Source organism: Manis javanica, chromosome 14, assembly GCF_040802235.1.
Source record: "Manis javanica isolate MJ-LG chromosome 14, MJ_LKY, whole genome shotgun sequence".
Lineage (NCBI taxonomy): Eukaryota > Metazoa > Chordata > Mammalia > Pholidota > Manidae > Manis > Manis javanica.
The window spans coordinates 9,597,922-9,624,047 of record NC_133169.1 but is presented as its reverse complement, the minus strand read 5'-3'; the positions used below and the strand labels follow the sequence as shown (position 1 = coordinate 9,624,047).

The window sequence follows — 26,126 nt, the reverse complement described above, 5'->3', positions numbered from 1 at the left end:
GAGCAGGAAGTAATTTTAGACAGCTTCATGGAGAAGGTGGCATGTGAGTTTGTCTAGGATGGCAGGGTGAGATTAGACACCTACGGAGGAGGGAGGAGGGGGCCAGATCAGGGCGTCTGATGGAGAAGTCAAGCCCAGGCCTTTCACCGCCCCTCTCATTGTTGCTATCTCATCATTCCCCTCGTCATCTTTTCCATCTTCTTCTTTAGCCTCTTACCAAAAGCTCAACAATTGTCAATGGGTTGAGCTCAGAAGAATGTTCTGCTCTCTGGGAGCAGGGGGTTGGTGCCCACGTAGACATGGATTAGCATGTGAAGGACACATACCGAGTTGACAAGCAGAGGACATCGAGTCACAGGCAGACAGGAAGGGGCAAAGATGGATAAATGAGAAAGGGACAGGTACAGAATCAAGGAAGACATATGTGAGCTGGAAAAGGACACAACTAAACATGGTTGTAAAGGACACTCACTCACAGAGACAGATTAACAAGGTCACACACAAAGGCACAACAAACACCCGGCACAGAGCAAAACGGAGAAAGAGGACATATGCAGATGGATAGGTGGAGGACACAGGCAGATGGAGATGGACTCGGGCGATGCCTCAGATCTATGAAGGGGGCCGAGAGTAGTTGGTCCCTTTACCCCACTGGGTTGAGGGTAAGGAATTAATCTCAAGTACGCGACTCTGACTTGGCAGGGCCCTGCCCATCTTCCTGTCTCACTGGTTGCTGCAGACTGTAAGGGCTGGGTGAATTCCTCAATGGGCACCTTGGTCAAGGCGAAGAAGGTCTACCTCCTCTCTCTTATGTCACATTTATTTCATCTTAGATGTTTATTATTAGGCCTGAATTCTAGCTTCTTTCGGATTCGCTGCCCAATTTCATATACAGGTCTCTCTCGTCCTGGCTCTTTTCAGGGTGTTTTAGTCCAACTCCTGGTTTCAGCCATCTCAGGACCTTGCCTCAGTTCATTCACAGATCACTTTCCCTTTAAACTATTTTTCCCAAACCCCCACCTTCCCAGACTCCCTCTCTTTCCCGACATCATGTGCAGTTTCTAAGAGCACTACATCTCCCATAAAACTCAACGCCCAAGCTGCTACCCTAGGGAACTTCAAGTACCGAAATGCTCTCCTATGGGGCTTCGAGACTGTCGCGGTGACCAGTGGGATTGGTAGTCACTTAGGAATTGTCAGGAGACCAAAGAAACTACTCATCCCAGGAGTCCTCGCGTCAGAGGCGGGTTCCCCCAGTCTTTCTGCGCATCCCTTAATCCTTTCTCGGACTCTAACTCCCACCGTGCCTTGCGCCGAGTCCCTGCGGAGGACAATGGCGCTGTGTGCAAAGTGTGCTCTGTGAGTTGTAGTTTCTATGTTGGTGAGGCGCGGAGGAGGCGGAGTGAGTCGGCGGCCATTAGCTGTGTGTAGTTACCGGGACTAGGAGCATAAGTGAAGAGGGAAACCTTATTCGGTGGAAATCAACCGTGGCTATGGGCTCCTGCCGGGGCTAGCCCCAGAGTACGGAGAAGGCGGGCTTTTCGGTACCCCGCCCCGCCAAGTGGCGGGGCCCACTAGGCCTTCGGGCATCCTCGGTCTCAAGTAGGCCTTGTCTACCGGCAAGGGCGCCCCGAAGGCAGGAGGCGCCATGTCGCTGGTTGCTTACGCCAGCAGCGATGAGAGTGAGCCGGATGAGGCTGAGCCCGAGCCGGAGCCGGAGGAGGCGGCGGCCCCTACATCTGGGTCCACTTTAGGGGGCTTGTTCGCTTCTCTCCCCGCACCTAAGGGTCCTGCTTTGCTGCCTCCGCCCCCCCAAATGCTGGCCCAAGCCTTTCCCCCCCCGCTGTTGCTGCCCCCACCCACCGGAGACCCCCGGCTCCAGCCGCCTCCCCCTTTGCCCTTCGGCCTGGGAGGATTCCCCCCACCTCCAGGCGTGAGCCCGGCTGAAGCGGCGGGAGTTGGGGAGGGGCTGGGATTGGGGCAGCCTTCGCCCCGAGGCCCTGGCCTCAGTCTGCCCCCCCCTATCGGCGGTGCCGGGCCCCCCCTGGGGCTTCCCAAGCCAAAGAAGAGGACAGAGCCGGTGAAGATTGCGGCGCCAGAGCTGCATAAGGGGGATGTGAGTATTCTGGGAGGGTACCCCCAGACTGTCCATCGGGTTTAGGCATGGGCCCAGCTGTGGGAGGGACTTGTGCAGATTCCGTGACTCCTTCCTATAAATGCATCCGTTATTCCAGACCACTGGATTTCTGCTACAGTGCGATTTATTGAGGTGAGGCTTGTCAACTTCGGGGAGATAGGGTATCTGTGCGGTTTTCTCAAAACTGGACTCGCTTGCCTAGGGGCCACATACCATCACCAGACACTGACAGGCTCCGGCCTAGGGACACTTAGTTCTGCTCTTTGTAGCATCTTCACCTCAGGCCGCCTCTCTCCCCACCGCCCCTTCTTGAGCACAGCATAAAATCTGGCATCTGAAGAAATGACAGGAGACGAGGTTCCTGATCCCTTGCTGAACTTTCAGGACTAACCTTGCCCTTTACCTCTCAACTTAAAATCATCAGCATCTGAACGAAAAGGATAGGAATCCTGGATTCTATTTTTGAGGGGAGTTAGGGGGAAAATTGAGTATTGAATTCAGATCATTTGCCAGGTATTGTCCCTTTCCTTCAATTATTGCACAACTTTGGAAGATAACATTCTAATTTTTACAGATGAGAAACAGGTGTCCATGTAAGATCTTACCTGGTACAGGACAGAGTGAAGATAGAGTGGGGTCTGCCTGAACTCCCATCCAGTGCCTCGGATTCACCATCTGGTGTTGTCAAGCCTTGGTGAATTAGGATCCTTGGGTACTATTTCTAGAGGAGGCAGCCAGGTTTATGTTGTTTTCTGTGTGTTGGAGCAGAAAAACAGAAGGGCAGGCCTTTTCTGGAGTGAGTGCTTTGGGGATAAAGAAGGCATTAAGCCTAGGGATGGAATGTTTTAGAGTTACCCAGCATTCTTCCCTTTCTCCTTCTTCTGGAAAGTTCGGGTCAGTCTCTGGCCCACCTTTGGTAACCCTCTGAGAGAAGCTGATTTTGCCCCTGACTTCCACCTCTGTCTCAGTGCCATTTTCATTCTTTCCACTTGCTGGTCCCTCAGCTACTGCTTCCAGGTATCCTAATGTTCTCTCCCTTACTCTTTCACGTTGGCTTAAAAGACGTGTTCTCAGTGAGGGCTTTCTAGCCCACCTATTTAAATTGCAGCTTCCTATCACCCACTCCTCCCCAACCCTCTTCAGTTGTATTTTTCTCCACAGCACTCATGACCGTCTAACACATTATATGTTTTATTGTCCCCTCTCCTTCTGCTAGTATACAAGCTCCATGAAGGCAGGCTTATTATCCTTTATTTCATTCACTGCTGTATCCCTAGTAGTTAAAACAACACCTGGCTCATACTGAGTGCTACCTGAATATTTTCTGAATGAATGAACTTGAATGAATATGGATTATTCATGGAAGGAGGTTCCCAGAATCTGCCTTCACTATCTTGTTCCAAGCATTCTTCCATATCATTTTCCTCCTCTTTTTCCCCTGAGTCTGTTGTTTCTAAGTTTAGGATCCAAAAGTTTTCTGTTGCTCCGCTAAAACTTACTTTGGCCTTGATTTAACCTGGATCGAAGGAAGAATCCCTGAAGAAGGCAGAGGAAAATAAGTTCATTTCCCTGGCCTGCCCTTTGCCTTCTTCATAGGTTTCTCCCCAAACTGTGTCTTAGCCTAATCGTGACCTATGGGGGAAGATGGCACTTTGAGCCAGCCTCCCTCCCTCGGCAGTGGCAGTGAAAAGGCTCCTTTCTAGGTCTGGGGAGGTGGCATTAGAAGAAGTTGCCGGTAGAGGTTGTAGAATCTTCCACTCAGTCTGGCTGAAGCGGCAGAAAGCTCTGAGGACTCCTGACTGTCTCTCCTTTGTGAGTATAATTCACTCAGTTCCTGAGGTGAGCAATGAGGTAGATGATTAAAGCCAAATTTTAGCCCATAGCTAGTTCAGTTTCCCATTTTTGTTCTGTTCAAGTTGGGATTTTTGTTCTCTGAGGGACTAATTCCTGGGGAGAGGTAGCCTGAGAGTTCAAGATGATAAGTAAGGGTGACCTTCGTCTCTGAAGTAGTTGTGCCCCCTCCAGGTCTAAGCCCTTCTGGTTCTAAGCTGTGGCTTGTACTCAGTAGGCACTCAGGGCATGTTTGAAGAAATGAATTAGGTTTTCGTAAATGATTTCTTCTACTTCAGCACCAAACTCTGAAGGCAAAAGTACCTACAGTAGTGAACACGATAGACTCTGTCCGAAAGGGACTCACAGTCTGTTGGACGAGACCAACAAGGAAGCCGATTTTTGGCCAAGTCAGGGAAGAACCGTGAGAGAGCTGGGGCTCTGGGAGCACCCCCAGTGGGCACTAACCCAGGCCAGAGGTTGGAGAAGCTTCCAGGAGGAGGAGCTGCCTGAACAGAGAGAAGACAGATGAGTAGGAGATAACCAAAGAAAGCGGGGTGAGGTGGGGAGGGGCACCTCAGGCAGAGGGAACAGAATGTACGGAAGCCTAGAGGTGAGAGAGAATGAAAAGCTTTTGGGGATCTTGAAGTGAGGGAATACATGGGTGGGCATGGGGAGTGATGAGAGATGCAGCCAGAGGGGCTGAGGCCAGATGATAATGAGCCTTGAATGCTCTGCTAAGGCGCGTGTACTAATTCTGGGGTAGTGAAGAGCCCTTAAAGGCTGAACAAGAATCCTCTGATTGTGCACCGAGTGGTGAAAGACCCGGTGGGAGCAGGACTGGCTGGAACACAGTGTGAGACATGATGGCAGCCTGGGTCGGGGTGTAGCGGGGGCTGGAGAGTCCCCGAGACTCCAGGGCTATTAAGGAGGTCGAAGTGGTAAGGTTAGGACATTGATTAGATGTCATGAGTGAAAGTGAGGATTCAGGGTTGACCCCATGCCTCTGGCTGGGAGGGTAGTGGTGCCATTTTTCTAGGGAAAATATGGGAGGCAGGCAGACTGGAAATTTGTTAGATTGAATTGGGTGCAGGTATCAGAAACCAGCTCAAGCCAGTTTACATAGTAATGCAGCATAAACCTGAAGTATACTGAGGTACCTTGGAAAGGGCCTGGAATCAGGTATTAGAGATCTTTTGGGTTCTCACACAGCTTCTCTTTGCACGTTTGAGTCATTCTTTTCCTCTGCTTCTCAACCTTTGGTGCAGGTGAAAGATGGCCACCCACACCTTCTTGGTTTTTGTTTCCTTCCTTTTAGTGGTCAGCCCAGATTGAACTATAAGCTTAGTCCCAATTCCGGATTTCTGGGAGAGAGATGGTTGGTTTGATTTGGGTCAGCTCATCAGTCAGCTGTTGTCAGGGGACAGGGTGGTACCAAATTCTCTCTCCAGGGGCACTGCAAAATCCAGGTCAGTCAACTTTTGATTTATGTGAGGAATGAGGAATGATCCATAAAATGGGAATGATCGTCCTCCCCTTTTCCCTTCTTAATCTTCTTGCTCTGACTCAAGCTACATCTAAACATTGGTTGACAGTTGATTTCACATTGGTTTACAGGATGCAGACTTCTAAGATTAGGATACAAAAAGACAAAATTAGAAGAGCAAATCTGCTCTAAGAGTTTTCTGTCATATAATGTACATTCCAAAGCAAGTAGGAATTTTAGGGTTACAGACAAGGATGAGTATCACCCAACTTTCCGATTGTTTACCCAGGTAGTGGAGAATTTGAAGCTGTGAAATTGAGATTTCACTGACTTCGGTCATTTCTGTTAACCAAGTTATTAGGAATTGACTACAGTGGATAAAGCTGGGTTATCCTGGATGGAAGGGGAGGGAGTGCACCAGCATTTGTGGGACCCTGTGCCAGGCATTGCAGTGACTGTAAGCTGAGTGTTATCCCTAGTTTACTGATAAGGAAATGGGGGTTTAGAGAGCAGAGGTGATTTGCCTAAAATCACGCAGTTTGGGAGCAGCAGAGTCGTAGTTGAACCCAGAGGTGGTGTTCTGTGATATTGCCCACCGGAAAGATAGAAGAGCCGGGGCAGCCAGAGCTGTGAAAGCAATGCTTGGGGGGAATGCAGAAGCCGGAGGGCACGTGACATCCTAACTGAAGGGCAGATGTAAGTGGAAGGTATTTGAGGCAAAAGAGTAAAAAGAAGTTACGAATCTAGCTAATCGGGATAATGGCGGCGGAGAGGAGCGTTGGAGTGATTAGACTTTGGAGCCTTGGGGGGGCGTCTGTGCTTGGGCCCTTATTTCCTCCTTGGCTTCTGGCCCTGGCAACCAGTGATTGCTTTTTGGAGAGGGAGCCTGTCAGAAACAGAGCCTGGGAAGATAAGAGGGAGGCTGCCACGGGGAATGAGGCTCTGATAGATTAGCAGATCCCACTGGGCCTGGCTTAATGGAAAACGTCTGTTTCCGTTCTTGCTCAGCAGTCTTGGGGGGTGTGTGTCTTGTCACTCTTGGCAGCTGGAGCAGAGAGGACAGTGGTGGCTGCTGAAGCTCAGGCTCTTGTGAGGCCAAGAAGAAAGACAATATTTTCTTCTTAAGAGACAACTATTTGGTGCCTCTAAAACCTGGGAGTGCCCTTCCTGGCCCAGCAGGCTTCTCCCAGCCCCAGTGCCCCATGTCTCTGGCCTTACCCTTCTCTCGGGCTCATGGCAGAGGCCCTGCTCACGGCTGCAATTTGCTGATGTTTAATACTCTTCGGGAGTTCACTCTACAGCCTCCAGATAATGGAGTCCTGAGGAAAACAGTTCGGCAGTTCCTCAAAAAGTTAATTAGAAATACCCTGTGATCCAGCGATTACTCCCCACGTGTAAAGAAGTAAAAACAGGGACTCAAACAGGTATCATCCCCCTGTTTACAGCACCGCTACTCACAATAGCCAAGAGGAGGCAACAGCCCAGGAGCCCATAGATGATGGGTGGATGGGTGAAGTGTGTGCACACGCAGTGGAATATTATTTAGCCTTAAAAAGGAAAGCAGTTCTGGTAGGCGCTACAACATGGATGGACTTTGAAGATATTATGCTAAGTAAAATAAGGGAGACATGAAAGGAGACAGTGTATGATTCCACTTACATGAGGTACCTCGAATATGCAAATTCATAGAGACAAAGTAGAATAGAAGTTACCAGGGGCTGAGAGTGGGGAGCAGGCAATGGGGGGTTATTGTTTAATACATACAGAGTTTCTGTTACGGACGATGGAAAAGTTGTGGAAATAGTAGTGGGGATGGTTATACAACATTGTGAAGGTACCTAATGCAACTGAGTTGTACACTTAACAATGGCTCATTTTGTGTTATATATGATCTACGATGATAAAGGAAAAATGCCCCAATGTACTTCTTTACTTCTCACCATTGAGGATGTTCTTGCATCTAAATTAAATGATGTGCGCTTAGAAACTGAATTGATTTTTCTTTCAAATGCTCCAGGACAGCTGTATCTCCCTCCTCCTGACCCAAGTGTGAGTGGAGGTTCTGTGGCCCATCTTTTAGCAGTTGGTTAACTCCTGTTCTTGCGTTTTGGCACTCTCAACCGAAATGTATTTCCTTTTGTGAACTATTGGGGTAATTCTTTGCTGAACTTCCCTTCTGTTTCCTGTTAGTTTTCAGTCAGGCCCTCACATGCCTAGAAGAACCTTTTTAAAAAAATTGAAATATAATTGATACACAGTATTATGTTGGTTTCAAGTATACAATGAAGTGATTCAACAGTTATACACATGATTAAATCCTGACTAGTACAGTATCTGTCAACATAGAAAGTTATTAAAGTTACTATACTTACTATAGTTACTATAGAAAGAAGTACAGAACCATTGGCTATATTCTCCGTGCTGCACTTCCATCCCAGTGACCAGTTTATATTACGATTGACATTTTTGTGCCCCTTTATCCCCTTCACCCTTCCCACCCACTGTCCCCAGCCCCTCCCCCATGGTAACCACCAGTCAGTTCTCAGTGTCTCTGAGTCTACTGCTATTTTGTTTTTTTATATTCCAACAAATAAGTAAAATCATAGAGTATTTGTCTTTCACTTGGCTTATTTCCCTCAGCATAATACCCTCTAGGCCCATCCATGTCACAAATGGCAGAATTTCTTTTTTTTTATGGCTGAGTAATTATTCCATTGTGTATATGTACAGCATCTTCTTTATCTATTCATCTACCAATGGACATTTGCTTCCACATCTTGGCTATTGTAAATAATGTGGCGATACTAAAAGTGCTTTGAGTGGCATCTAAACCTATTTTCATAGTGAGCCAGTTTCCTTCCTCTTCTAGAATGGAGTTGGCTAACGTTAGTGCGAGGGCAAGAGGTGGTTCTCATTATTCTGCCATACCTTCTCCATCCCCAGGACTTCCTCTGTGGCCCTGGGTAGATTGAATGTCTGAGTCTTGTTTGTCAGCTTTAAGAGGCAAAGAGTTATTTCTAGTCCCCCCACTGCCCCACCAAGATAAATAGTCATGCCTTAACAAGGGTTTAGGAGCTCAGCACATTTCTGAGGGTCTTATTTTAAGTATTATGTTTTAGGGAGTCTCATATTTAGTGTCCATCATGAGACAATTTAAAATGGCATTCAGTAGATGAAAGAGGTTTATTGTGAGTAGCTGTACGAGTCCTCTAAACCCAGAAATAATGAGGTATTTCCTAAAGTGTCTGTGCAGTTGGTTTTTGTTGTGTACTGTGTGTTTTTAAACTTAAGTTGTCAGTATCATGGGAAGAACCTGTGACATTTAAAGAGAAATTGAATCTTCTTCCCCCAGCTGACTTGGACTTCAGTTCTGTGAGCCGGAGGACAGATTGCCTATATTTCACAGTGGCCGCTTTGGTTTGTCACAGGATCTGAAAAATAAGAATATGCTTGTACAATTTTATAAATGTAATCATCTTAAACTTGAATAAAATTTGTTTATTTTCAGATTGTTTCCACTGAACCTATTACCTAAGATGATAAAGTTTAAATATGCCTGGGAGCATCATGAAAACCTTGTATCCCCTTAATGAAGTGGTTCTGTGTGATCTGCTGGAAAGGAGATAAGTCTTCATGATCAAAACACAGGGAGATGGTCAGGAACCGCCGAGGCAATGGGAGTTTGGAACAGAGACAACGGGTTGAAATGCTTAGGTGTTAGGGGCTTAAGGCTTTTTCTTTGAGTTTGAAATCTTGGCAGGCCAGAGAAAATAATAATCCTTGAACTCTGCTTAGAAGTTTAATTTATGTATGTATTCATGGGTAGCAGTTCATGCAGTATTCAGAACATTGCTGTGACATGTACAATATTATTTCCACCTGAGGCTAGGGGGTGAAATGGCTTGTTGGGGAGCCCCCGGCCAGTAAGTGGCAAAGCTGAGACTCAGACTTCTCTTAGTTTCTGATTTTGTGCCTCGGGTTCTCTGGGCCGTATCGTGTGCGGCTCTGCCAGGAGCTGTCAGTGAGCATCTCCGGCGTGGATGGGCTTAGCCAGCTCAGCACAGCGTCACTGCAAAACATGGGGGCCTAGCTGATTCAGATCCGGTTCCAAGGCATTCTAGCCGTTATTTAACCTCTGAGCGTTACTTCCTTGGCCTATAAAACTGAGATAATAATGCCTACCTTGGCATGTTTTTATAAGGATAAACAAAAAATTGTAAGCAAATTGCCTGACACACAGATGGTTGTCCTTTACCACCCTTTGCCTTATGCTGGACATCTAAGTACCAAGACAGACTTTTCCCCTTATGGTTTTTTTAAAACACTTTTGGCAGCAGTTAGTAATTGAAATCATTGTGTACTGACTGCTGTGAGGCAGTCTTGAATTATAAGATGGGGCCTTTGCTGGCAGAGTAAAGGCAAGAACACACACAAGAAAAACATTAATGGTCACAAAACTTCCGCAAATGGATCAGCGTTAGCACGATGCGCTCGCCGACAAGTGTGCAGTGTGGGGGCCCGGTGAACAGGAGCAAGGTGGGGTTCCTCAGGAAGGCTTCGGGAGTTTTGGCTAGGAAGCACAGCGCATGGACCAACAGGAGGACGAGGGGGCAGTGACAGGGTCTGGGGAGCGGAGTGAGGCGCTGAGCGGCCCGTGTGGAGGGAGGCGCGGCAGATTCTTTGAAGCACACTCCGTGTCCTTGTCTTCTCCCACCTTTATTAGGTGGGTGTTTATCATTCTTCTTACTGGACTGTAGTAAGTTCCTTGAGGGCAGGGACTCTTTTCATGTCATGGCCCACATAGAAAATCTTCGGGGCACACATGGGTAAATGGCCCAGGGGGCGCCTCTGGAGACCAGTGGGCCAGGGCCCTCCCTTCCTGCTCCAGGCCTGGAGTGGATCGACATCATCATATCTGTAACCCCGCCATGGGGCACTAGTTGGGAATCTCCGTATGCTACGCAGCACTGTGTCTCACACAGAATAGGCTCTCCGGATTGACAGCCAGCAGGGCCCTGCAAGGACAAGTCCGTAAAGGAACTTGTGAGTTGTGGTTCAGGCGAGAAAGACGGGCAGAGGATATGAGTTCCTGCAGAATCATGGAGAGGAACAGGATCTTAGACTCTTGCCTAGTCATTTTTATTCACAGATCCAAACCAAGGTCTGGAGAACAAATGGAAAGCTTTGAAGGTTCTTGGTTTGAGGATTACTTTTTAAAAGTAAAATGCTTACTATTCATATGCCTTCCACCTTTCCGATCATTGAAGCTGCTTGGGAACTGGCATTCAGCTAAAACTTGAGGTGTTTTTCAGTGTGCGAGCTTGTGTTAGAAGCAGTCCTGGTGAGTCAGAGGGCTGACACAGATGGCCTCCTGTCCTGCCCCAAATCCTCACAGTCACCATCTGCTTGCCTTCTTCCTAGACACAGACACCTCTCTCTGGCAGACGATAGATCATACTTGGAGAGGCAATGGATTTCTCCAATAGCTTTGACCTTTAATGCCTCACAGAAGAGTAGTTAACACACCACTTAATCCCACTGGACTTCCCCAGCCCTGTGGTTATGTAGTCTATATAAGTGGTTTTGGAAGTGAAGCTGAGATTGGGTGAGATTGTGGGCCAAATCCCATTCATCTTCTAGTGGATAGATTTATAGGAATAAGAATGCGTATAGCTTTTTCTTTCTACCAAAGACCAAATGGGAGGAAATAGCCTTATTTTAAAGGAATAGAAATTGATGCCAAGAAGGCTGTGCAGCAGGTCTTGGGGTGGGGGCATGAGTGACCAGGGGCAGCCTCCAAAGCTGGTCAAGAGCAGGGAGGGAGCCCTGCTGTCTGGCTGGGCGCAGGGCGGTACACCTCCAGCAGAGGCCCGTGCGGACCAGAGGGTGGCCGCTGTTGTCGGCCTGGATACGTGCTCCATCTGGTGTGGGTGCTTCCTCCACTGCTCTAAAACAGTGAAGGCTTATTCCATTTCTTTTTCTCTTAGTCAGATTCTGAGGAAGATGAACCCACAAAGAAGAAAATTGTCCTTCAGGTAAGCTTTGTGACATACCAGAAGCCATTTCTTATCTTCCCATATTGCTTCCTGAGAGGCAGGATTTGCAATGCCCAGCGGTTTCCAAATTAGGCTCATAGTGACTGCAGGCATCCGAGGACCCAGGGTTGGGGTGTGGTTGTGTTTTCTGTGATGTCATCAGACCCTGTGCTTCTCTGGCCTCCCCCTCACTGTTCCTTGGCTTTAGCCAGATGGCGTTACCTTTCCTAGAGGACAGGTGTGGTAGGAAGGTGAATTCATTACGGTTCAGATAAAAGGCTTATTTAAGGAAAGTAGAATAAATGAATTGGTCAAAATGATGTGAGGAAACTTTTGTATTTTAAAGTTGTCTACTTCTCCTGGTCTCACTTTTAACCTGGAGAATAAGCACTTAAATAACGCTTACTGTGTAGCAGGCATTGTTCTAAGTGCTTAAGCAGCGTTTGATTGGTTCAATCCTCAGAGTAGTGCCCAAGTCAGAGTGTTTACCAATGAGGAAGCAGAGTTTAAGGAACATGCCCAAGGTCAGACAACTGGTGGGGACAGAGCTGGTCTTCAGACTCCGGCAGCCTGACCGTGGAGTCCGAGTCTTACCTGCTGCCTTTGGGTGCTGCTCCGTGATCAGGACCAGAAGTCCTCAACCAGACGGAGCCAGGAGGTGACATCTTTGCTGTGTGCTGTTTCCCCTGGTCCCAGTGCCTTTATTCTGGCTCCCGGGAGTTTCTTCCTCTTCTGCTCTGAGCTTTAGATGTTGATCATATGTCTCAGGATCAGCAAACACGAAGGTCGCTGTCTTTTGGGTCAGGTATATGGCTCCAAAGCTGCCCCTTCCCTGGATGTTAAGGTGTTATTACACTGCTGGGAGGTCTCAGAAGGACAGTCATGGGGAAGTTGGGAAGATGACTGGTGAGAGTGACGTTGTGGCCATATTTATAGTGGGTCACGAAGGAGGAGTCACAGAGCAGCCTGCGTGGTGCATGCGGACAGGGCCAGCTGCTGTCCTGGCATCAGAAGGGCTCGCTGGAGAAGGCGGGCTAGCCACTGAAATGAGAGGAGGACACTGGCTCAGGAGGCACTCAGGAGGAAAGAGTTTTCCAGATGGTAGGAAGAGACGAGTGGCCAGAGGAACTGAGCCGTTAAGGCAGAGGGGGACCCACACTACAAAGGGCCGTGGCCGTGATCCCAGATGTCATCTGAGAGGTCAAACACTTCAGAGGCAGCTTGCGGGTGTGCTCCACCCATGTGTGTGTGCCCATCAGCCTGCCTCCTCTGAACCTGACTCTGGGATCTGCCAGGCTGGAGGATGTAGTCTGTGGACACAGACAGCAGGGAGAGGAGCCCATCTTCCAGGAAAGGTTCTGCCTGGCCTGCTGGACCCAGAAGTCTTATTTCACTTGTTCTGGACGTTTCTTGGCTGAGAGAGCTAAATACACTGCTCCTCCGGGATAGTGACACAGTGACCTCATTCCCTTCTCCTTTTTCAAACTGGCTCTTCCCTTGGCCCTGTAGTTAGGCAAGCTGGCCCTGTAACATATAGAAAGCAGATTCAGAGAGCTCCTTATGAGGAATAGGAACTCTGGGTGGGCTGAGCCCATTAGCTTACAAATTGATAAGTTAAGTGCTTGACCCTGGCATAAACAGGCTGAATATACAACTTCTGAAGGGCTTTCCTTGGGGACAGGAGACGACTTTGGGCAACAGGTATGAATGTCTCTCTTGGTAGAGCCTTGATTTTGACTTTGAGTAGCAATCCAAAGGAAGGGGAGAGTTCACATATTAAGAGGAACCTTCAGGATGTGGAGAGTGTTCAAGGGAGCAGCGGGTAGAGCCTCGGGCCTTTTAGGAAGTAGGATGATGTGAGATTCAGAGCATTTTATTTACCAAAAACAGAGTCATGGGAGGCTCTGTGGCAGAGGGTAGTGGAGCTGAGTTGGGACGGAGCCAAGGAACGGAGGGGTGACACCTTCCTTCGGGCAGAGCTGCCAGAAGAAGGGCCTGCGGTGGGAGGGCTCAAGACCAGATTGGGTGGCCTGAGTGGGCAGAGGGAAGAAGGAAATAAGGCTGCTAAGGCCGGACGCGAGGGCGCAGGTCTGTAATTCTTGTTCTTGCTGTCAGTGGTACATATCATCTCACTTGTCATCTTCCTTCCCCCCTTCCCCAAACCCGGGCTCACCAGGGATCTGGCGAGGGGACCGGTTTGTCTGCCTTGCTTCCCCAACCTAAAAACCTGACTGTGAAAGAGACTAACAGGTTGCTCCTGCCCCATGCCTTCTCCCGGAAAGCCTCGGACGGCTCCTCTGACACTAGGCCCTCCAGACGGGCCTCGAAGACCAAGCCCTCCCCTCTGGCTCCTGTTGTGGGCGCCACAACCACCACTCCGTCACCCTCCGCCATCAAGGCTGCGGCCAAGAGTGCTGCCCTGCAGGTGACAAAGCAGATCACACAGGAGGAGGATGACAGCGACGAGGAAGTGGCCCCCGAGAACTTTTTCTCCCTCCCTGACAAGGCCGAGCCTCCTGGAGTTGAGCCATACCCGTACCCCATCCCCACTCTCCCGGAAGAGCTGCCTCCAGGCACGGAACCCGAGCCTGCCTTCCAGGACGAAGCAGCCAATGCCCCCCTTGAATTCAAGATGGCAGCAGGCTCAAGCGGGGCGCCTTGGATGCCTAAGCCTGGGGATGACTACAGCTACAGTCAGTTTTCCACATATGGCGACGCTAATGCCACTGGTGCTTATTATCAGGTGGGTAGGAGGCCTGGAGGACAGGCCAAGGAATGTTGGAGCTTGGTGGTCGGGGAGAGCTTTGAGCCCATGACATGACCTTGGTGGAGTCTCTTTGGCTGAATCAATGAATCTTCTAACGTCTTGATTTTATGAGACATATCAGGCCTGAAGGCATACAACTTTTATTCTGAACCATATTGGTCTAAAGTTGCCTAAGTCTTGAAGTCACACGGGTAGAACCACATAATTGACACCTTTATTCTGAAAACAAAATCTTACTGTAGCAGCTGGTGGGAGGTGTAGGGAGAAAGTGGAAGAGGAGCGGGCCCTAGTCTTAGGGATTCAAGGTAGCCTCCCAGAGTGGGTGATGAGCAGTGAGCTATGGTGTGGACCTCTAGGTGGCAGTCAGTCCCAGAAGGTTCTGGAGATGGGGACAGGAAGGAGGGAGACAGGAAGGGAGAGTCTGAATTGGATGCAGAAGGAATAAGGAGAATGGTGGGAGGCTTCCAGTGAGTCGTGAGACCCAGAAGGACTGGGGCAAGTCCCTGGAGAGGGGAAGCTAGGGGACCACAGGTGGGGCTGTGATCGAGAATAGGCTCTGAGGGTCGTTTGGGGTTTGAATCCCAAGCCCTGCTGAGCCTGGGCAAATTCCTTAGCTGCCTCTCTGAGTCTCAGATTCCTCAGCAACAGAACAGGACTCATAATGGCAACCTCATAGGGTTGCTAGGAGAATTAGCAGCTTACAGGGTTCCTGGAACATGGTAAATGCTCAGTAAACAGTTATGATAACTTCTCATTGAATTGTTATTTGGAAGCGTTATTTAGCTTTGTTCTGTGTGCCCTCGGAGAGTGGGAGGTAGGCTGCCCGTGTAAGTAGGTATAGGAAGGCGTCCGAGGCAGTCAGAGCCTCGCCTGGGTGGGGAGGGCTCGCAGGGGCTCAGGGGCCCGGCAGTGGTGGCTGGGCAGCGGCAGCCGGCTGGTCCTGTTGGGGGCAGCCGTAGACATTTTCCCTCACAGGCTGGGATCTTGGAAGACTGAAGTCCCCTTCAACCACTGTGATTCTCCGAATGGTCATTGTTAATCTTACCTTCAGTCTGGGCATGGATAGGGGCCCATGGTGGGTGGCCTTTGGGGAGACCCTCTTCTCATCAAAGACTTTGAAAGCAATTGCATTTCCTACATATTTGCTGTTAAACCCTGTTGTGTCTTGTGGGCAGATCAGGAGCAGTATTCGCTCCCCTCGACGTTGCTAGAAGGAGGAGGAAAATAAGAATTCTGTAGCAAAAAAAAAAAACAAAAGAAAGTCTTTTTAAATCTAAGAAACCACTGATTTACATATAACAAATGAATAACAAATTGTAATTCAGTATCTAGTCACAAACACCATTGTGGCGGTCTGTGCAAATTAAAGCACGTTCAGTATGCTAGGGGACCCTGCAATTGAAATGTATTTTATTATAAATACTTCTACAGAGAAACATGCTCTAATCTCTCTGAGCTTTTATGTGTTTTATTTAGTCAATATTCAAGCTTATTTTCTGTTTAGCTCTCTATAAAACCAAAGTTCTTAGAGGGGCATTTTTTTGAGTTTCAGCAAGGGTGGAAGAATAGGGAAAAGTGTAGGCAGGGTGGAAACGGTTTCTCAGACCTGTGGCTGCCTGGCAAGGTCTCCTCAGGGCCCTTGTCCCTGCCTTTATCCATCTTCTTCTAGGGTCCACAGCAGTATCTGGACAGCTTACCTCCACGGGGAATTACCAGATTCCTGAACTTAAAATCTGGTCATACAAACCTGGTTTATTTCCAGCTTTGTAAATTCCACATCGCCCTTACGGCGATTCGTATCTGAGTTCGGCAACCTCCCCCGTTATAGGCAGCGTCCTGTGTTCAGAGGCCCTGAATGGGGTGAGAAGCAGGAGTGGCATGCCCTCGCGTCTTCTCTCACTTGCTCACGTCAGAGCTTACTGGGGGCTCACGGGCGGGAGGAGCAGGGCTGAGGGCCGGTCGAGGTAACGGGTGGGAATCACCCTGGGGAGCAGCCCAGGGAGCGGGGTGTAAATTGAAGCAGGAGTGAGCGTTTTTGTTTGCCACCCCTCCCTAAAAAATATCCATCAGTACGCCGCAGAGGCGGTGCTTGAGTCACAGGGTGGGTCCTCAGGATCTGTGCCTTTACCTGGCCCATGTGAAGGGTCTCTCGTGAGGGCGTCACCACTGCTTCTGAGGAGGGTTTTCTCTGTTCCTGGGCAGACCTGCCCGCTCTCCACCGGGCCCTCACTTGGTGTGTTTTTTCCCCTCTCGGCTGCAGGATTATTACAGTGGTGGCTACTATCCTGCACAGGACCCGGCCCTGGTGCCCCCCCAGGAGATCGCCCCAGACGCCTCCTTCATCGATGACGAAGCGGTAAGTTAACAAAGCAGCAGTGACTGTCTTGGACCCATGGACACCAGGTTTCAAATCTGAAGCTAAAGGAAATGATGTTTTTAAACTATATTCAGTTGGGATTAGGCATGGTAGCATATTGACTGAGAAACTCCAAATAATAGTGGCTTATACAAGAGAAATTAATATTTTCCCCCATCAAAAAGGCTAGAGGTAGGCAGGCCGGGCTGGTGTGGTGTGGCAGCTCCACACAGTTGTCACGGACCCACTGCCCTTCTGAGTTTTGCTTTGCCATCCCTTGGTGTGGCCTTTGTTCTGTTGGTTAGTGACAGCAGCTAAGACTACAGCCGGCAGTCTGCAGCCGGCCACCCATCTGCAGCAGGTGGAGAAGGACAGAAGAGGGACATTCTCCCTCCCCTTTCTGGAGACCACCTGGAAGTTCCTAAGACCACTTCCACTTCTATCTCATTGACTAGAATCTGATCATGTGGCCATACCTAGGTGCAGGGGGCCTAGGATATGTAGTCTTAGTTGGGTGGGGATATGCCTAGTGAAAATGTCGGGTTCATTCACATTAACGGAGAAGGGAAGAGTGGATTTTGGAAGGAAACAGCAGCCACAGAAAATAACCCTTACATTTCACATAACCGGATCCCTTGCTACTGAGCTGGCCAACCTCAGTGCAATGGGGGAAGAAAGCCCCATGTCTTGGGGCCATGAGGCCACGTTTAGGATATAAAGTATTGTTCCATCTGTAGGCAGGCTACCGCCTGTATTAGGAGGAGGTCGGAGGAATACAGGGTGCTACCTGTTTGTGTGCAAGTTTTTATAAAAAAATTTCCCTCTTCATCTTTTCATAGAAAGGGGTCCATTCCTTTGCACACTTAACGCCTGTGGATAACTCTGCTGTTAGGTGGGCCTTTTTTTATCTTAAGCCTAGGAGGAGCAGAGAACTTGTCCCATGGCAACAGTCAGTTTCTTGTGGGTAGAGTGATCCTGGGACACCTCAGTAGCGCTCAGACTAGGACCTGGGTCTAACTGGAGTTTCTGAGTGTTTTTTAATTTGGTTCCCCTTCACCCACATTCCCTTCCAGGCACATCTCTGAATGACTTGTGGTGTGATCTGCATATTTTTTGTGAGTAGTGGTCACTAGAAAATTTTGCCAGGCCTTTTTTTGTGAGGCTCCCTCCCTAGCCAGCTCCGCATTCTTCCCCTCTGATGTCCGCTGTGGTGTGGGGTCTGCTGATTTGGTGATATTAAACCAATGAGAAGGGACAGACATGTAAAAGAACTGATTTTTAGAGGAGAAATCTAGTTGTTGTTTTTTACCTTGGATTCTTAATTTGACAAAAAAAGGGGGGTTATTGGAAGGTTGTTGCAATGGAGAACTAATGTATAAGCTAGTGGACTGGCGAGTCAATTCTGATACTGTGACTAGAGTAACCCATGTTTGGTCAAAAAATAACCTAAGTACTTGCATAAAGCTGATCAGATAAACTAATTTTGGGGAGATATACTTAAAGATATAGCTATAGAAAGAAGTATCAAAAAAAGTCATCTCATATCTTACACAGTATTTTAGTCGTGTGTGTATTTTGTTTCCCTAAGTGAATGATAATGTCCTTGAAGACAGGAATTGGATATTTCAGGGTCTATCAAATATAGATCTTTGACACAGCATTCTCCCAACACTGGATAAATGAATTCATGAATCTAGCCAGAAAGCCTTCAGCTTCAAAGCTATCATAATGACAGGATTAATCCTAAAGGGTTCTGTTTAAAAAGGTTTATTAGGTACTAATGAACACTAGGCATAATATTAGCTACAGGCAGGCTTTTCTATTATCTCCTTTGAATCTCACAATAATCCTAGAGTGAAAGCACTATTATGAAAGAACATGTATGCAGTCCTTTTAGGAAGATACACTTTATACATAATTTGAGCGTAAATCCTTTCCACTGACTCTGCACTCACTCATGTCTGGGATTACCTCTTGACCTGTTCCCTCCGTCCAGGAGAACTTGTGAGCAGGAGCCTTCCCTCTGGCATCAGGAGAGCTCGGTAGGTGACAGGGTGAAAGGACGTATTTCGCAGAGGGGGACTGAGGGTGCAGTGGAGTAGGGGAGTCATGGAACCATTCCATAAGCTCCCGATTCTCAGTGACGTCTCCTGATCCCCCACCAGATGCCCCATGCCTGCATTTTTTTCCCTTTCCAGTTTAAGCGGCTGCAGGGCAAGAGGAACCGAGGGAGGGAGGAGATCAACTTTGTGGAGATCAAAGGTGATGACCAGCTCAGTGGGGCCCAGCAGTGGATGACCAAGTCACTGACAGAAGAGAAGACCATGAAGTCATTCAGCAAAGTAAGTGGGAAAGGTCAGCTGGGTGGCCGTCTTGGGAGGCCACAAAGCAAAATCTGGTCCTACTCCCCATTCTGACCCCACAGCCCACTGTTACCGTCCTAACACCTGTTGCCTGTGGTGCTGGAGTCTGCGCCAGGCCTCACGGACACAGCTTCTGCCAGAACTCTGTGGCACTTTGCTCTCCATTTGGATGGTGGGGTCTGGTTGCTGACACTGAATGGTTGGCGCAGTTTCCCATCTTGCAGTTAGGAAGATCTCTGATTTGTTGTGGCTCCGTCTCTGGCTGGACAGAACCCACAGCTGCTCTACCCTTTGCCCACAGTCATACCCCGTCTGCATCCTGTTAAGCTGGGACAAGGCCCAGCACACCTTTGAGCTCTTCACATCAGTGCCTCAGAAAACCTGGGGTCCCAGATTCTGAGTGTGCAACTCTTCCTTCCTCTCTCCTTTCTTTCCATATTTTATTGTAGCCAGCTGCGGTTTTCAAATGCTTTATTCCTCACATTTCCCACACCACACTGCTTGCTTCTCTGCTAGTTTTCTTCAGTCAGTATGATGAACATCTCTTGGCCTGGTAGCTGAGTACAGCAAATCTGGACATTTATGAGCCTGCCACAGGGGTGGGAAATGTGGGGAAGCCCTGGATCCGAGCCCAGCACCTGCAAGGCCAAGGTCGGGCATCGAACTCCCTTCTCCTCCTCCTGTTTCCCTTGCTTTGTTCTGTGGCCGCAGATGGCCATCTGGGCCCCAGCCGTTTGTTTTAACTGAATGCTGGCGGTCATACAGGACAGAGCAAAGGATTGTGGTTAGAGCAGCATAGATCCATCACTGTTTACTGGAAAAACCACTTAGGAGAGCATGCCATACTAACGTGGGTCGAGAAGCACCATCACCTAGTAACAGCTACTGTACCGACCAGTGTTGGTGCCCACCCTGGGCTGGGAATGGGGCTGGATGGTTCATGTGTGTCATCTCTAACTGTCATGTGAAATGGTGTTAAACAGCAGCAAGGAATTGGAGTTTAGTATTTTCCCAGGTCCAAGTTCTCTTTCTCCCATCTCATTGTACTGAGCTAGACCTTTAAAAAGAACACAAAGATACAGTCCTGTATCTTTGAGGAGTTTACTATGTAGTTGGGAAAAAAAGATGTAAGGACACTTGAGTGTAAATGATTACAGTGCAAATTGATTACATAAGTGCTGAGGAGCCTCCAGAGAGGAGTTTTGGGAGTTGGGTGGGGCTGATTAGGAAGCTTCTAGTCTGAGACAACACTGGCAGGGGACAGAAAAACCGCAGAATGAAAGCCTAGAGCAATATAGACTTTGACAGTAAATCATTTGCATCAGAGTTTGGTGAGGGGTTCAGTGCAGTTACGGGTGGAGGCTGGAAGACTGGAGAGAGGTGGGGTGATGGTGGAAATTCTAATTCCAGGGAAGCTGTTGGCATTTACTAGAATGGGGGAGGTGGGGTTTCAGCTAAAGGTGATTAATGAGAATGAACTTGGTAAGCAGTAGGTAAGAGATAGCTAGACATCTGGGCTGACTGGGGAGAAGGGGACAGAGATGAAGAGGGCCCAAAGGGGAGATGGGCAGGGAGGTTGAGAGGGTTGGGAAGGAGGGAGGTTGCCTGTGCCCTGGCACTTAAGCTGTTTTAGACCGACTGTAGGCACTAAAACTGGTATCAAGTTGCCACTGTGGGCAGAGCCTGTGCGTGGTACTGGCAGTGGGGATGGGGTTACTAAAGAAATAGAAGACCCAGTCCTGACCTCGAAGTATTTCCAGTCTAATGGGGATGTACTAGCAGGCTATTTCAGGCAAGTACTCTGACCTTGGGTTATTGCATAATGGCTTTAATAAAAATAATTGTTTTGTAAGTATATAGACATAGAAACAGCTCCAAGCTGACTTTTCTCCTCTGGGATTTGGGCTGTGTATTTGGTTTCTCAGTCCCCAAACTTGCACCGCTGGGATGCACGGAAGCTTCTGCTCTTCTTCCTGTGGATTAATGATCATGTTTTCTTCCCTTGCAGAAGAAAGGTGAGCAGCCAACAGGCCAGCAGCGGCGAAAACACCAGATCACGTATCTGATTCATCAGGTGAGGGGGCTGAGGGTCCCTAGCCTGCCAGGCAGGATCCGGTAAACCTGGGAATTTGAAGGCTGAGATCTGGGCTAGAAGCCCTGAACCAGGCACCAGCTTTCCGCAGCGCCCGCCCTGGCTCTCCATGTGACCACTAGGGGGGGTGTGTGTCCTTCAGAGTCAACATGTGCTGCGTCAGCCTCACTTTAGAGAGACTCAAGTACAGGTGCTTGGAGTCAAGTCTGTAAGTGAAAATTCACATACCCAAAGCACAAATGTAAAAGGGGAGCGAAGTGAAATGGTTTATCGTAGGGTTCTTTTAAATAGCAAGTTTATTTAGTAATTTAAAAAACTATTAAAAGAAAAAATTGGTTCAGCAGCTTTTAGCAAAACATACAACCAATGAGAAGGTTGGTTTTGTCTTCTCCACTTACCTGGCAGGCAATACCAACACAAATAGTTCATAGTTACAGATGACCCCAAAATGTGTTTTGGAACTAGAACATGTCCCAGTATTTATTTGATAGGACCTGGCAGCTTTCAACTATTCATTTAATCATTAAACATCTTTTTGAGACCTGCTATACTAGATGCTGGCAAGGATACAGCCAGGAGTCAGACTCTTTCCCGGCCTTTCCCTGGGAGAGTACATGCTGGCTGCTTGGCGGTTTCCGTGGCAAGTCGTGCTTGCGTTGTTCTTGTCAGATTTCCACCTTCCTTTTCAGGAGCTCCCTTGTACCTTCCCCTATCTTGTTACTTATAGGGAAAAAATTTGAGGGTGGTGTCTTTTTTCAAACCCAAACTCTCAGCCCCTTCCCCCTTATTCCAGGGGAAAAAGCAGGCCCTCAGATAACCTTGTGCAGGTGAGGTTGAGGGACCCCTGGCAAGGGTGGTGCTTGTACCTTCTCAGAAAGCAGTATGGAGCCAGGAGTGGTCGAGGTCAGAGGGCGAAGTTGTAATTCTAGTACATTCCAGTTTTTTGAAGCTTCAGTTTGTACTTTAAAGTGGTGTGAATTTCTAGGGTACCACGTGCACTTTATCCAGAACAACAGCAAAACTGCATCTCGAGGCTAATTACGGTTGGCTGGAGTCCCATTTTGACCTGTCCAAATCTTTGAGGCCGCACTCTCCCACTTGGCTGGTCAGGTGACCAGGCCAGCTGACTCGTCTTCCTTGCAGATGTCAGATTCTAGTTCTTGTCCATTTTCTGTTTGAGTGTTTCAGGTTTAATTCTAGCAGACGGAAAGATAAGGATTCTTGAGTGTTGATTCTGCTTAAACTCTGTTAGCTCCCCAAAGAGGTGATTTCGTTTTGCTTTCTCAAGGTCTTATGCTTCTGTTTGAATAAGAGAAAATCAGGTCTTCAAGGGACTTGCTGTATCCTTATAACTGTTGTGATGGGAGAAAAATTTTAAATTGGGAAGCTCACAGAGGCGAGAGGCAGTCTGACTTCATGCCCACCCTTCTTCCTTGGCACAGGCAAAGGAGCGGGAGCTGGAGCTGAAGAATGCCTGGTCGGAGAACAGGCTGAGCCGCCGGCAGACCCAAGCCAAATACGGATTCTAGGCCTCTGACTTGGTCACTCCCGGGATCGCCTGCAGCCCAGCCGGCCTGGCCCCCAGCTTCACCTCTGGGGCCCCAGCCCTCGTCTCTGCGAGAATGAACATATTTGATAGATTTTTCCTAACAAAAGTTAGAAAATTCGGCTCCTTCCTGTCTTGGAGCTAGCAAAGACTCGCGTGATGATGCCTCAGAACGGGCTCTGAGTTCTTGGACCAGAGTCTTGCTCCCCACTGGGTGTGATGAAATGTCAAACCCCTCCTTACACCCTTTTTTTTTAAACCAGGGATGTCTGTTGAAATAAACATTCGGTCTGACAGAGCTGGCTGCCCTGACCCCTGTCCTCCTTTTCGGTGTGGTCTCCTTTTCCCGTGCTGGACCGTCTCATTCGTTATCCTGTCCCTGGATCTCCACTGTTCCCGGTGTAAAGTGCCCTCCACACGATCAGGACCTGCCTCCATGACTGCTTTGCATTTTTCTCTGCACCCACCTTCTAAACTGGGTTCCTGGCCATTGAAGACCCTAAGAATTTTATGTACAAATTTGTATATGGGGAGGGGGCTTGTGACCCCAAATACGGACAGTATTTCTGATCTCACGTATCTTTGACTATTGGGGGAGGTCAAACAAGTTTCTGTGATAAACTTACCACAGTTCTTAGACATAAAATCTAGTTCAATAGGAGGAAAGTAAGTGAAATACCTGCCCCTAAAGAGGATTCAAGTTAGCACCAATCCCTATTGCCCTGGACTGGTTTGGAAGCTTTGCATAGAGCTTGGGGGCTAGACAGATCTCCTGAGAGACTTCTGGATCCCTGCTTTTTGCTGGGGAAAGATGGTGGGGGAGGAGGGTGTCAGGGTCTGTGGACTCCAGTTAGCTGTAGGGCACTGTGGTGTCTAGAAACAGTAAGATTGTGGCATGATTCCTCCCTCAACAAGGTTCGAGCAGGGATGGAAGATACACTGAGTGGTCACAAACTGCAAATCCTACTGCAGGCCACTGCTGAGACATGTCACTGGGGGTATTGGGACTCCAGTAGGGCTTTGCCGCAGTGGCTTCCTGCGGGGAGTGCTGAGGAAACCCTGCAATAAGAAAGGCCTTGGTGCCGGGCGGAGGAGTATTGACTGGACGGAGGTGCTTGACTCCAGTTGTTTCAGGTTCCTGAGCAGAGAAAAACCTGGGAGCAGTTAGGGTTTGACAGTCCTGGTGACAGAGAGGAAGGTTCAGGCCAGAGGGACAATTTGAAGAAGTGTGTGGTGTGGGGACTTGGGGATGGGAAGGAGGAGCAGAGGCAGGGACTCTCCCCATGCTTCTGGTCCTGTGTGCTGGGTAAGTCAAGGAGTCTGTTTCTCATTAAGTACAGAAGAGGGTTTCTGCACTTACAGGAAAACCACCCACTTATCTGAAATCTGACCTACTTCGGGCTGGAGCCAGACAGGGCTCCTGCATCCCATGGGAACACTTGGGCTGTGTCATCCAAGGCAGTGCATCCAGCCAGCCTTTAGCCCCTGCCACCGCCCCGCCTGCGGGGGCACTGGGGGCCAGGGCTGAGATTGCCCCTCTGGGGTGACGAGGTGGTGAGGTGGGCCTAGCAGGGCCAAGAAGTCTGAGAACCCGAGGAGCCACAAGCTTCTGCGTTGCCAGTTTGCTGTAGGTGCAGCCCTGCCGTCCAGAGTCGCCACACACGGGATTGGGCCGTTCAGCTTCCGCATCTTAAGGGCTGCATCATGATGGGACTGGGAGGCAGGGCGTGAATAGGGAGTCCCGGTGTCTTCTGGGAATGGGTGAACTTAGGTCAGGTATCTTTAAGGTTCTTGCCTCTCATCTCCTTTGGTTCTCTGCAAGGAGTCTTAAGCCATTTTTTTTAAAGCTATTTGTTAGTTCCACTAAAGATGACATTATATTTTGGTGGTTGGAATTCCCTAGTCACCAAGAGAAACACAAGCTAGACATGGACAGACTTCATTTGGGAGGGCTTCCTGGAGGTAGTGGCCTCAACTTCAGGTAAATGGGAAGGAGAAGACAGGGATGAGGGAGACAGAAGACAAATGACACCTGGTTAACAGTGGCATGGCAGCAACAGCCAAGGGGCAGAGGGAAGGGGGTGAAGGCCTGGGTCAGAAATGGACTCCCAATAGCTCTGGAGGATGTTGGAGGGGCTAGGACAAAGCCTGAGTGCAGTGTCGCGTTGACCAGGACAGGCCCAGGAAGCTGGGGTCTACAAGGATCAGACTTAGAAATGGCGCAGAGATGGCACAGCTGTCATGAGGATGTTTCAGCCTCTGGCCCCTGGGAGGGCCTGGCTAGGTCTTCACCTCTGTGCTGAGCTTGCTGTGCAAGAGGCAGCAGTCTGTTGAGGGGACACCTGTGGTTCTGTGGAGCCTGGGGACGTGGCAGGGATGCTGGAACCCTCTGTGCTGCCTGCTCCTCACCTTTGTTCCTCTCTCCCTCTGCACAAGTCTTTCAGGTGGGGCCAGGTGCTCTAAGGCTAACAGAGGTAGTTGAGGGTGAGGCCTCAGGGGTGACCGGCCCCCAGTCCTCCCTCAGTGGGTCCATGGGGAGTGATGTGCTCAGAAATACGAACAGCTGAGGTCATGGTTATGGGGTTAACGGCTTCTCAGCTCCTTTGCTCCTGAGTCAGAGCTATGGGGCACCTTCTGAGACCATCTACTGCATTAGCTGAGGGAGCAGACAGGATGAAGGGAAGCTTGGGGGAGACAGGAGCAGGAAGGATTACAGAATGACTTCGGGGTCAGCAGGGGGCAAAGGGCCTGGAACTGGGGGCAAAAGCTGGACCCTTCACTCACGGCAGGGCCTTCTGCAGGCTCAGATCTATGAGGGGGTTGAGCCAGAGAAAGCCCTGCCTGGAGGAGCAGGAGGGACGGAATGGCCATGGGAGGATTCAGTCCCTGGGAAATGCCCTCTGGCTCTGGGAGGGTCTCTGGCTGGGATGAGCAACTCTGTGCCTCAGCTATTGTTCCTGAGGTCACTCAACATCTCCCTCTGGAGGTGCCACCACAGCCGAGGCCTCTGTGGGAATGAAGTCTGTGGGATGCTGCAGGGGTGCCGCTGCAGGGGTGCCCCTGCTCGCGCGTGCGTGTGTGTGCATGCATGTGCACGTGTGAGTGTGCGCGTGCGTGTGCGTGTGTAGGCGCTGCCACCTTGATTTTCAGTGCGGGGCCTGCAGCCATCCCTTGGGAGGATGGAGACTGGGTTCTTTCGCCTGGGAGGGATCCCTGGTCTAAGGGGGCACGCATTGGGATGCGAAGATCTCCAGTTCTCTGTCACCTCCCCTCTCTAGACCTCAGTTTCTTGTTTGGTTGAACCAAAAAGTCAGTTGTGAAGCATCTGAAGCCTCTTTGAGCCCCAGAACCCCTGCAGTGCCAAGCCCTTCACTTGCATGGTCTCATCTGATCTGTACACAGCTCTGTATGTAAATGAGGCTGTCTTATCTCATTTCAAAGGAATATGGGGTACCAGGGTGCAGAAAAAATGTTTCCCTGTGCAGCCACTTAGCACAGCACCATGGCAGGAGCC

General features: G+C 49.2%; 1 protein-coding gene across 2 annotated transcripts; it reads left to right on the top strand.

The window, feature by feature from the left end:
- Nucleotides 1-1,371: 1,371 nt before the first annotated feature.
- PRCC (proline rich mitotic checkpoint control factor) lies at nucleotides 1,372-22,911 on the top strand. 2 transcript variants are annotated; one of them, XM_017639740.3, is made up of 7 exons: nucleotides 1,376-2,116; nucleotides 11,441-11,488; nucleotides 13,665-14,231; nucleotides 16,516-16,611; nucleotides 18,810-18,953; nucleotides 20,983-21,048; nucleotides 22,509-22,911. In XM_017639740.3, the coding sequence occupies exons 1-7, from the start codon at nucleotides 1,649-1,651 to the stop codon at nucleotides 22,593-22,595; spliced, it is 1,476 nt and encodes a 491-aa protein (XP_017495229.3). In that variant the 5' UTR covers nucleotides 1,376-1,648; the 3' UTR covers nucleotides 22,596-22,911. The 2 variants fall into 2 exon arrangements, with proteins under 2 accessions (XP_036872622.2, XP_017495229.3); XM_037016727.2 differs by lacking the exons at nucleotides 18,810-18,953; nucleotides 20,983-21,048; nucleotides 22,509-22,911 and adding an exon at nucleotides 17,685-18,786 and having other exon boundaries at nucleotides 1,372-2,116.
- Nucleotides 22,912-26,126: the final 3,215 nt, after the last annotated feature.